General features: G+C 50.1%; 1 protein-coding gene across 5 annotated transcripts in view; it reads left to right on the top strand.

Annotated features, from left to right (window-relative positions):
- Positions 1 to 13488, top strand: part of CREB3L3 (cAMP responsive element binding protein 3 like 3) — a 23292-nt gene extending 9804 nt beyond the window's left edge. The window contains exons 1-10 of one of the 5 annotated variants that reach the window (XM_021084084.2): positions 3740 to 3853; positions 4372 to 4500; positions 4958 to 5240; positions 6393 to 6505; positions 8356 to 8493; positions 9030 to 9136; positions 10594 to 10662; positions 12106 to 12190; positions 12438 to 12490; positions 12695 to 13488. In XM_021084084.2, the coding sequence (XP_020939743.1) occupies positions 4372 to 4500; positions 4958 to 5240; positions 6393 to 6505; positions 8356 to 8493; positions 9030 to 9136; positions 10594 to 10662; positions 12106 to 12190; positions 12438 to 12490; positions 12695 to 12953 (1236 nt within the window). In that variant the 5' untranslated portion in view covers positions 3740 to 3853 and the 3' untranslated portion in view covers positions 12954 to 13488. Of the gene's footprint in view, positions 1 to 3739; positions 3854 to 4371; positions 4501 to 4957; positions 5241 to 6392; positions 6506 to 8355; positions 8494 to 9029; positions 9137 to 10593; positions 10663 to 12105; positions 12191 to 12393; positions 12491 to 12694 lie in introns of those variants that run through there. The other 4 variants (XM_003123060.7, XM_085010235.1, XM_085010234.1 and 1 more) reach the window with 4 other exon arrangements.

The following is a 13488-nucleotide window of genomic DNA, read 5'->3' as shown; positions in this document are numbered from 1 at the left end:
CTGTGGCATGTAGAAGATCCCAGACCAGGGATTGAACCCCCACCAGCAACCTGGGCTGCTGCAGGGAGCTGGATCCTTAACCTGCTGTGACACAAGGGAATTCCCTGGGAATTTTACTTTATTTATTTTTTATTACTCAATGAATTTATTACATTTGTAGTTGTACAATGATCATCACAATCCAATTTTATAGGATTTCCATCCCACAACCCCACCGCATTCCCCCACCCCCTAAACTGCCTCCTTTGGAAACCATAAGTTTTTCAAAGTCTGTGAATCAGTATCTGTTCTGCAAAGAAGTTCAGTCTGTCCTTTTTTCAGATTCCACATGTCAGTGAAAGCATTTGATGTTGGTGTCTCATTGTATGGCTGACTTCACTTAGCATGATAATTTCTAGGTCCATCCATGTTGCTAAAAATGCTGGTATTTCGTTCATTTTAATGGCTGAGTAATATTCCATTGTGTATGTGTACCACATATTCTTGATCCACTCCTCTGTCGATGGGCATTTATGTTGTTTCCATGTCTTGGCTATTGCAAATAGTGCTGCAAAGAACATTGGAGTACATGTGTCTTTTCGAGTCATGGTTTTCTCTGGGTGGATGCCCAGGAGTGGGATTGCTGGATCAAATGGGAGTTCTATTTTTAGTTTTCTGAGGAATCTCCATACTGTTTTCCACAGTGGTTGCATCAATTTACAATCCCCCCCAACAGTGTACTAGGGTTCCTTTTTCTCCACACCCTCTCCAGTACTTATTGTTGGTAGCCTTTTTGATGATGGCCATTCTGGCTGGTGTAAGTGGAAATTTTACTTTAGATTGCAACTTAGCATTGCTTTGACACATGTGGTCATGTCAGTAAATTAAATCATATGATGTCAAGGGCATGAAAAATCCTCTTGTGCCTCAAATGCTTATCCTTGTCCTGACTTCAAATCTCTCTTCATTGGGGCATATAAAAGCCTTCTAAAGTTCATAATTCTAAAGTTACAATAAATTAAAAGTATCCTTGGGTGGAGACTATGGAGTCTTAATCTATATGAACATGCACATGAGTAATGCCAGATCCTTTCTTCTGGCAGCTTTTGATAAGAGGAGGAGGAAGGGTTCTATATCGAGGACCCTGGGGCTCTTGAGCTGAGGGGGAGGCAGAGAGAAAGAAGTCCAGAAGTCAAAATTCCCCTACTTTCTACACCCACCGAGACTGCCCTGGAAAGGTGCCTCCACAGCAAAGGCTGAATAAATACTATGACTGGGGTCACTAAGCCAAACCAAACCAAACATAACCCCTTAAAACTCCAACACACAATGGTGAAAAAAGGAAATAGAGATCTGGAGGCCAAGGCTGAAATAACAGTACCAGTATCCAGAGAGGGACAGTTACCTTAATGCAGGGATTCTTCCGCAGGGCACTGCTGACATTAGGGCTGGGTGTTCCCTGTGGGGTGGTATCCTGGGCACTGTGGGGTTTGGAGCAGCATCTCTGGACCCCACTCATTCCACACCAGGAGACTCCTGGTTGTGACAACCTGAGATGTTATTGTCAGATAAGAGAACACTTCAGACACGGCACATAGTAGGTCCTCATTAAATTTTTGTTGCATGAATAAATAATGACTGGTCCATGGGGAAACGTGTATCAGGATGTGAATTTCGTGAGTCTAAGGAGGGTGCATGAGTTCCTGCATAAACCTGCATCTAGCATCTTGCCCGGCACACAGAAGGATTGATTTAGTCACCCATCCACTAAGCTTTCAACAGTTTCCTGCTGTGTTTAGTATAAACCGTTTCTTGCCACAGCCCAAGAGGCCCTGCATGACCTGCCCTGTTCCCTCCCCCCCCCCCGACTCTGCTCCAGCCACACAGGCTTCCATACTGTTCTTCCAACGTGGTCCTGCCCCAGGGCTTTTGCACCTGCTGTTTCCTTGGCCTGAAACACCCTTCCACTAGACCTCCTGGTGGCTGGCTCTGTCTCATCAGCCAGGCTGTACTTAAAAGTCATTTTCTTTCTTTCATTTTTTTCTTTCTGTCATTTAGGGCTGCACCCGCAGCATATGGAGGTTCCCAGGTTAGGGGTACAATTGGAGCTGTAGCCACCGGCCTATGCCAGAGCCACAGCACTGCTGGATCTGAGCCACGTCTGTAACCTACACCACAGCTTATGGCAACACCAGATCCTTAACCCACCGAGCAAGGCTAAGGATCGAACCCACGTCTTCATGGATGCTAGTCGGGTTTGTTAACCGCTGAGCCACGATGGGAACTCCAAAAGTCATTTTCTAAAAGAAGCCTTTGGCAGTCCTCTTTTGCCCTTTAAACATGGTTACATATAGTTTTTTGGTAGCATCTTCCATTTGTCAGTTTTCGGTATGTTTATACGCTAATAGTCTAGATCGTCCTGTGCCTTATCACCAGGGCCTAAAATAGTGGCTGGCATACAGGAGGTGCTCAATAGTAAAAGCTGATTGAGCATCCCCTGTGTGCCATGCCTTTCTAGATGCTGGGGATCCAGCCAACAATAAAAGAAGCTCTATCCTAGCCCTGAAGCGCTCACATGAAGGGGTGGGGGAGGAATGAAGGATGAGGATAGGCAAGGAGACAAGAAAATTTTAGAGGAGTTCCTATTGTGGCTCAGTGGGTTATGAATCTGACTAGTATTCATGAGAACATGGATTCGATCCTTGGTCTCACTTAGTGGGTTAAGGATCCGGTGTTGCTGCAAGCTGAGGTGTAGGTTGAGGATGCAGCTCTGATCTGGCATTGCAATGGTGTGGCATAGGCTGGCAGCTGCAGCTCTGATTTGACCCCTAGTTTGGGACCTCCCATATGCCACAGTTTCGGCCCTAAAAAGACACACACACACACACACACACACACACACCAGGAATTCACCTGGGGTGCAACGGATTAAGGATCCAGCCTTGTCATTGCAGTGGTTCGGGTTCACTGTGGTACAGGTTCGATCCCTGATGGAACAGGGATCACTCACATGCTGTAGGTGTGGCCAAAGAAAGAAAATGAAAATTTCAAATAGTGAAAACAGCGATGTGACCTTCCTCTCTGATGGACGGTCAGAGACAGCCTCTCAGTTGTCTGGGCTGAGATCCATGAGAATCAAACATTTATGAATAGGTGAACACAGTGTCAGAGTCAGGGTGAAGGGGATAGGAGTTCTAGGCAGAGGGAGCAGCCAGTGCAAAGGCCCTGAGGTAGATAGATATACATGTAGCTCCATAATATTTATTGAGAATAAATGAATGATAGAAGATTCTAGAAGGAATTGATCACTTTGGTTTGGCCAGAACTTGCTTGGGGGTTGGGGAAGGTAGAGGGTTGCCAGCTCTGATGAGGGAAGGAAATTCCTGGCAGAGGGAGGGGCTCCAGCAAAGGTCTGAGCTGCACTTGGTTTTGTTCTGTTCTGGGAGTGAATAGGAAGTGGCCAGGGGCTCTGAATGTCTTCTGGAGCTGACATACAGGGAATATGACAAGAAATAGCCCCTGAAAGTAGGGGAGAGGTCATGCTAGAGCTACAGCACCCCAGACTTTGGCCTTTGCCCACTGGCGGCTGGAAAAGTGCAAAACATCTGAGATAACGGTCTCTCCTCCCCTCCCCCTAGCCTGCCCCTGTGTCACTGGTCCTTAACCCTGTCCATCTTGCCTGTTCTCCAATCAGCACCTGGGGGTGGGCTGGGAGTGTGCCAGGACTATTTCAGCATCTTTTAGAGGTGGTAACAGAGGCATAGAGAGGCTGGGAGCCCTGGTGGTGGGATGAGCCTCTAGCTCGGAGCATACCAGAAGTCGGCTGGAGACAGAACTGGCTGGGCTCGTGAATGGGGATTTAGCCATTGAAAAGGTGAGCCCTGTACAGGTTCATGGGGGAGGGAGGGTTTATGCCAGGAGCCCTCCCTAAGCTTCCAGAGTTGACAGGAACCTCACACCCCATTGTACAGATGGGAAGACTGAGGCCCAGAGGGGAAGACAATGACCAAAATCATGCCTCTCTCCTGGGGTTGCTCTTGGTCATCCTTCCAGGTTCCCCCTGCACTCTAGAAGCAGGAGCTTTGGGCAGGAAGGGAATATAAGAGAAGGCTGGCTCCATTGGCCTCATGGGAGCTGACCAAGCTGATCATCCCCTGGTGTATCTGTCTAGTGCTTTTTATAGCAGTTGGCTCTCAGGCCTGGCGAGTCTCTGGGTCATCCCCACTGCACAGATTTGGAGACTGAGGCTCAGCAAGTGGGAGCAGCAGTCCAACCTGAGGGCTGAGCTGGGATTGAATTGGAGTGGGACAGACCTTACTTATGATGGTGTGTGGATGGGTGGTGGGGAGGGGAGGGGCTTCATGACCCACAAATGTCCCCTCCTTGCCCCAGATGGCTTCCTCTGCCAGTCCTATGGGCCCTATTGACAGCCTGGAGCTCTTGGATCTCCTGTTTGACCGGCAGGACGGCATCCTGAGACACGTAGAACTGGGCGAGGACTGGGGCCGCATCGAGGACCAGGTGATAACATATCGTGGACACCCCAGGGCCAGAGCCAAGACTCTGCTCTGCTCTATGCATTTACCACTCACAGTGCGTGATTTTTAGCACAGCATGTTATTGTGTCAAAACTTTCAGCTCCCCTAAGGGGCAGGTAACATCACCTTTTTCTTAAAAGTGGTGAAACTGAGGCCCAGAGAGGGTTGGTAACTTGTCCTGGGTCACACAGCAGTTTGGAGTTGGGTTCAGACTTAAACTCGGGGCTCATGCCTCAACATGGTTGGATGCTGTTCCCATGCCCCACGGTTGTGCTCAGGCTCCAACAATGCTGGGACAAGAAGCATTAATGCTTTCCATCTTGCAGAAAGGAAAAGCAAGCTCCAGAGAGGGTCAGGGGCTCGCCTAGAGACACACAGCAGTCCAAAGCAAAGGATGAATTAGGCCTCCTAATTCCCACCAGTCCTCTCCGTCCCAACAGGTTTTGCCTGGCCCGGACTCTGATGATTTCCTCAACTCCATCCTGGGTTCTGGAGATTCAGCGCCCAGCTCCCCAACCTGGTCTCCTGCGGCCAGTGACAGTGGCATCTCAGAAGATCTGCCCTCCGACCCCCAGGACACCCCTCCACGTAGTGGTGTGGCTGCCACCCCGTCCAGCTACCATACCTCAGAGTCTGGCAAGGGACCCTGTCCCTCCTACCCTCCTGGCCCTCCCTGCCCTGCCAGGCACCTTGGGCCAGTGGCCTCTGTGGCCATAGACCTGGGTGAGTCCTTGTCTTTGCTAACTACCCTCACCTTGTCCGGGGAACTGCACATACATACCCACCCTTTGAGATGGGTATTGGGGGGCTGTTGTGGGCCCATTTTCCAGCTGGTTAGGAGATGAGTCAGAACCGCAGAGCTGAGGTGCAACCCTGGCAGCCTGGCTCTGTCCCAAGACATCAAGCTGGCAATCTCATTTTTGTACCTCCTACCCCTGGGTCATAATAGACACTCAATGAAACAGTGTGAAGTTTAGGGGTTCCCAGGCTTTGGGGTGCTCTTCCTGGATCTGGGGAATAGGCCTGAGGCAGAAGACACCTCCAGCAGGGCATTCTTTGTCTCTTGAGCCTTGCTGTGGGGTGGGAGCTCTTAGTAGTCCCATGGGAGACTTGAGGCTCAGAGAGGTTTAGTCACTTACCCAAGGTCACACAGCTCCGCCCAGTCAGGATTAGAACCAAGGGCTCTCTAACTCTGAGGTCTGTGCTCTCCAGAGCAGCTTACCTATGGTGTGACAGGTACTTGGTGGGAGGGAACCTCAGGTGAATCAGACCTGGTCCCTGCCCCGATGGGGGAGATAAGACCAGGTCTTCCGATCTAGCCTCTAATCCTGGGTGATAACGGCCGCTCCCTCCTGGGTTGGAAGTGGGTTCCTGGCAATGTCCTAATGAATTTGGGTTCCCATTTTATGGCAGAAGTGAGACTGAGGCACCAGCTGGGGCTCTCCCCTTCAACCTAGGTCTTGGGGCCCCAAGCTATACAGTAAGTCCCTAGCATATCAGGGTTGAGCCTGGGAGCTTTGCTGGAAGAGGCAGGTAGAAACTGGGAGCTCAGGGGAGTTCCCACTGTGGCTCAGTGGTAATGAACCCAACTAGTGTCCATGAGGATGCAGGTTTGATCCCTGGCCTCGCTCAGTGGGTTTAGGATCCGGCTTTGCCATGAGCAGTGGTGTAGGTCTCAGACACAGCTCAGATCTGGCATTGCTGTGGCTGTGGCGTATGCTGGCAGCTGTTGCTCCTATTCTACCCCTAGCCTGGGAACTTCTATATGCTATAGGTGCAGGTGTAAAAAAAAAAAGAAAACAAAAAGGAAACTGGGAGTTCAGGGTCCCCCATCTGACCCCCTCCCTGTCTCTATCCCCATGTGCTGTGTGTCAGAGATGTGGAGCCCAGGCCTCTACGCTGAGGAGCAGGCCGAACTGGCTGACTCACCCCCTCGCTGCAACCTCACGGTGAAAGATCTCCTCCTCTCGGGCAGCAGTGGGGACCTGGTAAGCCATCCCTACCGACCCCCTGGAGCATCTGAGCTGGGAGGGCACTGGGCTTCATGGTGCCTCAATATCCCAGAGACTGGAAGACAGTCACAGGGGCTGATGTTTGTCCAAGGTCACACCCAGAGCAAGTCAGTGGGTCTGGAGTTCTCTGTCTCCTAGACTTGGTTGGCACTTTTTACTATAGCGGTAGTTGAAAAATAAAAAAGCTAAAACTTACCAGGCACCTCCTATAAGGTCAGGCATGCTTATAAATGCTTTAATATATCCTCTTTTAATTCACAGCAACCCTGAAGGCTCTTATGCTAACATATGAGAAAATGGACACAGAGGGGTTCAGTAATTTGCCCTAGGTTGCACAGCTGCTGCAGGCTCAATCCCTGGACTGGTCAATTGAGCCTATTTTGCCCATTGTACGCTGATGGAGGACTATCTATCTTATTAAGTGCTTCCATTACTGGCAAATCAGACTTAACAGCCCAATTAGTGCTCCCATTTTGCAGATGAGAAAGCCAAGGTGGCCCAGAGAGGTTAAGCCACAAACCGACAGTCACACAGCAAGCATGTGGCTGAGTCAGGGTTTGAACTCCAGTTTGCCTGATGTTCAAAGTTGTCTTGACAACCTCTAAGCAAGACCAGAATGCACCTCTCAACTTGAGCGACATGAGGTGAGCACCAGCTGTATGTTCAGCCTCTGGGGACCTCATGGTCAAGAGAGGACAGCTGACCACTCATGAAAGTGTACCCATAAGGGAGAGAGGCTGGAAGGGCATTGCAGGTCCAGGAAGGCTTCTTGGAGGAGGCAGAGCATCAGCAGTTCTTAAAGGACAGGAAAGGGGTATGACTGCTTTGGACATGCACACTGGCTTTTGTAAGGTCATCAAGCTTATTGTTCTGGGTGTGAACCACCTTGGGAAGTGGGAGACACCTTTTCCCCATTTTGCAGATGAACATACTGAGGTTTGGACCCTGGAGAGAAAAGGTTAGGCTGATCCACAGCCTGGAATTCTAAGGAATGGAGTTTGATCTGAAGAGCTGCAGGCTGCCCCAATCTCCACCTTTATTCCTAAGCCTCCCATTCTATGATGTGACATTTCTAAGACTTGGCACACTGTTGACAGCTTCTTTCATTTTCAATGTTACTGTTTCACAATTTAAACTTAATTAACATTTTTTTGGAGTTCCGGTTGTGGCACAGTAGAAACAGATCTGATTAGGAACCATGAGGTTGCTGATTTGATCCCTGGCCTTGCTCAGTGGGTTAATGATCTGGTGTTGCCATGAGCTGTGGTGTAGGTCGCAGACATGGATCAGATCCTGTGTTGCTGTGGCTGTGGTGTAGGCCAGCAGCCTAGGCTGGGAACCTCCAGATGCCGTGGGTGTGGCCCTAAAAAGCAAAAAAATAAAAAAATAATTTTTTTGAATAGGCAGATGCATTCACACAGTCCATATTCCAGAGGTAAAAATGGGTACATGAGGAGAACCACCCCTTACCCCCATTTCCTGGAGGCTCACTTATTTAACCCGTGCCCTGTTTGTTGGATTTTTCTCTTCAGTGTTGCTGACTGCACTGTGACGATTGTTCAGAGCCCAGAACAATGCCTGGCGTGTAGTGGGTGCTAAATACAGAGCCGTAAAATGACTATTAGTGAACCAAATGAAAAACTTTTATCTGTAGGATCAATTCCTGGATGTGCAATTGCTGGATCAGAGGGCTGTGCTCTGCATCTTTGGAGCTCTAGTGTCAGTTGGGACTATAGCAGATGGATCGATAATTTCTCAGACCTGATGCCTCTTTTCATTTGTTGCTCTCCCTTGCCCCTAAAGCAATTCTTCTGGTTATCCCACAGCAACAGCATCACTTGGCACCCCCCCACCTGTTGAGACCTGGGACTGGGCACTGCCAGGAGCTGGTGCTGACAGAGGATGAGAAGAAGCTGCTGGCCAAAGAAGGCATAACCCTGCCCACCCAGCTGCCCCTCACCAAGGTGCGACCCCTGGATCCAGAGTTGCCCTCTTTCCCACAATTACCTGCCCATGAGTCTCACCTTCAGGTCTCTGCGCTAGAATGCTAAGACGTGTCTGTTACCAGAGCCAGAAAAATCATCCTCAAAGCCACCTCAGTGAGGACTCTCTAGCTGGTCACAGTCCCTACCCAGACTGTGGGTATCAATAACTGAATTTGCGTTTTTAACTTGAAGACCTGAGTCTTGATAACTGGCCCTGGAAAGGGGCTATTCCCAAAGATGGCCAGAAGGTGGCGCAATCGCACCAGTGCCCAAAGTCTAGTAGCCAGTGATGGACAGGGATTAGGAGCTGGGAAGACAATCAGGACCCAGGACTCCCCTAGAGACTCTGCAAGAATTTAGGGCCATAAAATCTGGTCTTACAGTCATCAGGGGTCTACCCCAAGGACCCTGGGTCTGGGATGGCTCCCTTGGGAAGATAATGGGGTAAAGTTGCAGGATCCATGCAAGAGAGTGGACCTTCCGGACTGACTCAGTTTCCTCCCGTCACTCTGCAGTATGAGGAACGAGTGCTGAAAAAAATCCGCAGGAAAATCCGGAACAAACAGTCAGCCCAAGAAAGCAGGAAAAAGAAGAAGGAATATATTGATGGCCTGGAAACTCGGTAAGACCTGGGGCCTGGGATGCCACACTCGCTGGGGCAGGGGGCAGGCAGGCCTGAGAGAGGGATGCAAAGGGGCTAAGGTCACAGTTTTCAGGACCTGACAAAATTACACTTGTTTCCTTCTCTGGGAGACACCATTTTTCATGTCAGTTTCAAGGATGGAAAATTCCTAGAGGTGGTACAGGACTCAGTTTTGAGGTCCTTTTATTCTCTAGAAGATGTTATGCCAAGAAGGGAAAAGGGATCACCCATCTCGTCCTGGCTCTCTGCTTGAAGATGGGACACTTGGCTCCTTAGTCTGAGCATCACTGATCCTCAGAGTTTTCGTGGCTTCCTTCAGTGGGGGAGAAGGAAGGCAGAACTTCCTCAACTTAAGAACCGTGCACCCCAATCTTAGCCAATCACCTCTCTCAACTCATTTATGATACCGAGGGATAGGCTTTTCTGTATTCTCTAATAGAAATGTAAAACTTGAGCTTACTCTTTAAACCAGTAGTGATTTTATTAAATGTTATAGATCTATTTGTGTTTTCTATTTCTTCCCGATCTGGCGCTGCTGTGACTACAGCTCCAATTTGATCCCTAGCCTGTGAACCTCCATATGCCGTGATGCAGCCCTTAAAAAAAATGTGTATGTTCAGCTGGTTACACATTTTCCTCTCAGCACTGCTTTAGCTACATCTCACACATTTTGACTTGTACCAATGTCATTACCATTTGGTCCTTATGTCTTCCCTAATTTATACTGTCGATTCTTCTTTATCCCATGAGTTATTTAGGAGGGACTCTTAGTGGCAGAATTTGTTCTCTTCCCTGATTGTGATATAAGGATTAACACATCCTCTTGCCATGATTTGAGTGTTTTGACTCTAGATCTGTGTGGTCTGGGCCAATATCACATTCGTAGATAGATGCAGATGTGAAGGGTGGCCTGGACCCTGGAAACTTAGATGGAGTGATCATCACTGTTTTGTTCCTCAAATGCACTAGTCTACTAAGCTCATAATCAACTTTACTTTCTATCATTCTCCCAGCTGATCTATGAACTAGGTAGCTGTATCTCCACTTTGCAGACGAGGGGACTAGGGTCAGACAGCAGAGTGGCTCAAGGTCGCAGGGAGGAGAAGAATTGTAACTCGAGTCTCCTTGGACTCTTAGTCACCATGCTACTGTATCTTCTCAAAACATCACTGCCTGAGTTTGGTGTTCCATTCCCAATTCTGAGGACTGAGACTGGAATAAAGCTCTCACATCAATGCAAAGGTGGTACCTAGAGAAAGGCAGAACTGGATTCAAATTCTAGCTTTGTCAGACTTGACAGGCTGGGTTTGGAAGAGTAACTGCCCCTCTCTGGTCTTGGGTTCCAGGCTTGTAAAGTGGGGACTCACAGGGAGATACTAGATAGGCCCGTTGGTGATAGGAATATTCTGAATGTCACTGTGACATTGCCCCTACAGGATGTCAGCCTGCACTGCCCAAAACCAGGAGCTTCAGAGGAAAGTCTTACATCTTGAGAAGCAGAACCTGTGAGTCTTGGTCCAACCAGGGCAGAGGATGGGGGAGTTCACACTTGAATCCCTTGCAGGGGAGATGGACATGGGGGGACAGCCTGTGTGATGGCAGGACAGAGCAAGGGGTAAGGTGTCCACCTAGAAAGGGGGCAGGCTGCACAGAGGAGGGAATTTGGCTTTCGGCCCTTGAAGGATGTATAAGAGTTCACTAGAGGGAAGGTGCTGCCAGTGGAGGAAAGGGAATATGAATGGCCAAAGGCTAGGAGTGTGATATGTTGGACAATTATCGGGTACATCCACATAGTCAATTTTTATTTAGCATCTACTAGGTGCTGGGCATAATTCTGGACCCTGGGACCCCAACAGTGAGCAAAACAGGCACAGCCCCTCCACTAAAAGATAGTGTAGTGGGAAACATACTCAAGACAAAAATATATACAACTTCATTCAAATAGAGGTAACCATTGGGAAGAAAAATAAACTAGGGGGAAGGAGTTAGAGAGTGAGAAGGGGGCTATTTGAGGCAGGGAGGTCAGATAAGGTAACACTGGAAATGAGACCCAACAGATAAGAAAGAAGCAGCTACAGAAAGACCTGGTGGGGAAATAGTGTCTTGGTACAGAGGGAACTGCCAGTGCAAAGGCCCTGGGGCAGAAATGCTTGTGTCTAGGAGGAACAACAAGGAGGCTGTGTGGCTGGAGCAGAGTGAGCAAGGAGGAGAGAGGGAGGCAGGGATGTGATGGGTTAGGCTGGGTCACAGGGAGGATTTGGGCTTTTACCCTCACACCCCAGGGAGGTGGGAGCTCTGGAAGGGTCAGGAGAAGTCGACTCACGTTTCAAAAATTTGGAGCATGAACTCTAGAGGGGGCAGGAAAGGCTTGGTGGGACCAGGGGCTGGGGCTGGCATCCAGATGAGTGATCATGGCAACCTGGATGGAGGAGGTGGGGTGGCAGAGAAGTGGATGGGATGTTCAGTGGATATTTATCAAAGCAAAGAGGGAGGATCTGGGGGAGTTCCCGTTGTGGCTCAATGAAAATGAATTTGACTAGCATCCACGAGGATGCAGGTTCCATCCCTGGCCTTGCTCAGTGGGTTAAGGATCCGGTGTTGCTGTGAGCTGTGGTGTAGGTTGCAGACATGGCTCAGATCCCACGTTGCTGTAGCTGTGGTGTAGGCCGGTGGCTACAGCTCCGATTGGACCCTTAGCCTGGGAGCCGCCATATGCCAGAGGTGCGGCCCTAAAAAAGAGAAAGGCCAAAAACAATTGTTTTTAATGGAAAAAAAACCCCAAGACAAAGATATATAGATGGGAAAAAAAAAAAAAAAAAAAAAGAGCAGTGGGGCCTTGAAGGATGGATGGAATTCAGACCTCAGCCAGGCTGAGTGACCCCAGAAATGGACAGGAAGCCAGATCAAGTTCATGTAGGGCTGAGCCAAGTCTTCCTATTTCCACTAAGGTCCCTCTTGGAGCAGCTGAAGAAACTCCAGGCCATTGTGGTCCAGTCTACCAGCAAGTCAGCTCAGACGGGCACCTGCATAGCGGTGAGTCCTGACCTCCAGCTCCAAGGGGGTCTTTGGCTTTGGCAGAGAGGCCTGTGGGGGGAGGTGAGTGTGAGGAGGAGCATGGCCCTGAGCCTCATCTCCAGCACAATCCAGTCTTCTGGGCCTCAGTTTCCCTGCCTGTAAGATGACTGTGATCACAGGGGAGAGGTAGGGATAGGGTGACCCACCCCCATCTCTGCCAGGTCCTGCTCTTCTCCTTTGCTCTCATCGTCCTCCCCTCCATCAGCCCTTTCGCTTCCAACAAAACCGAGAACCCTGGAGACTTCACACCTGTGCGAGGTAGGTGGACCAGGGGTCGCTCTTCCCTCAAAAGCCCTCTGGGATGCCCCATGGGTACACTCCCCTTGGCTCCCCAGCCCCCATACGGGGTCTCTGGGGGGGAGGAGGGGACCCTCTCGCACTGCTCCTTGAGACTGGGGGCTAAGGAAAGAAGAGAACCAGCCCCCCCATACCATCCCTCATTATCCCCCAACCCTTGCTCAGTTTTCTCCAGAACTTTGCACAACGACGCCGCATCTCGTGTGGCCCCCAATACCGCACCAGGCTCCGAGGCTCCAGGACCCAGACCCGAGGCTGGTACACTTCAGGAAGGGTCTCCAGGCAGCCCTGGAGGGGACCAGGGATCCAGGGACAGACCAGCTCTAGACAACTCGACGGAGAATCTGGACAACTCAACTCTGGTCCAGGAAAACTCCCTGAAGGAGACAGACCAGGCCACCCTGCTAGACTGTGCCCCGCCTGAGCCAGCACTCAGCCCAGGGCGTGTGGGGTTGGAGGCAGCAGGGGGGGAGCTGTGAGTACCACAGATACGTGCCCCCAGGCCCCTCTGCTCAGCGGTGCTTCAGGGGGTGCTGTGGTGGACAGAGATGGGCACAGGGATCCAAGGTGAGGGAGAGACCTTGGCGGAGATATCAGGATAGAGATGCACAGACTCAAAGCTACAGACTTGGGGACCCAGGCACATGCAGAAACTGATGCTCATTCACAGACCATAGTGCCCACAAGCCTGAGAAATACACACACAGATGCAGGTGCAGAAGGAAACAGGAACACACAGACTGATCCACAGACCCAGCCAGACAGATGTATACACCAGGCCTCAGTAACTCCCTGCCCCGGGACTCTTCTCTGTCCCCTCCCGCACAGGGAGGAAAAAGTTGCCGAGACTGCAGGGCCGCCTGAGCACCGGCTAAGCTCTGAACTGGGCAGGCCATGGCCCATAGCCATTCCCGTTTTTCTAAGACCGATGTGACCCTTAATAAAGTATTTTGACAGAA

The sequence above is a fragment of the Sus scrofa genome, chromosome 2, assembly GCF_054392235.1.
Source record: "Sus scrofa isolate SSC_HxYL_T2T_F1_AM1 chromosome 2, Sscrofa_HxYL_maternal_Yorkshire_Landrace_v2.0, whole genome shotgun sequence".
Taxonomy (NCBI): domain Eukaryota; kingdom Metazoa; phylum Chordata; class Mammalia; order Artiodactyla; family Suidae; genus Sus; species Sus scrofa.
Note: the sequence above shows the minus strand (reverse complement) of the source record. Positions and strands in the feature narration are given on the sequence as shown.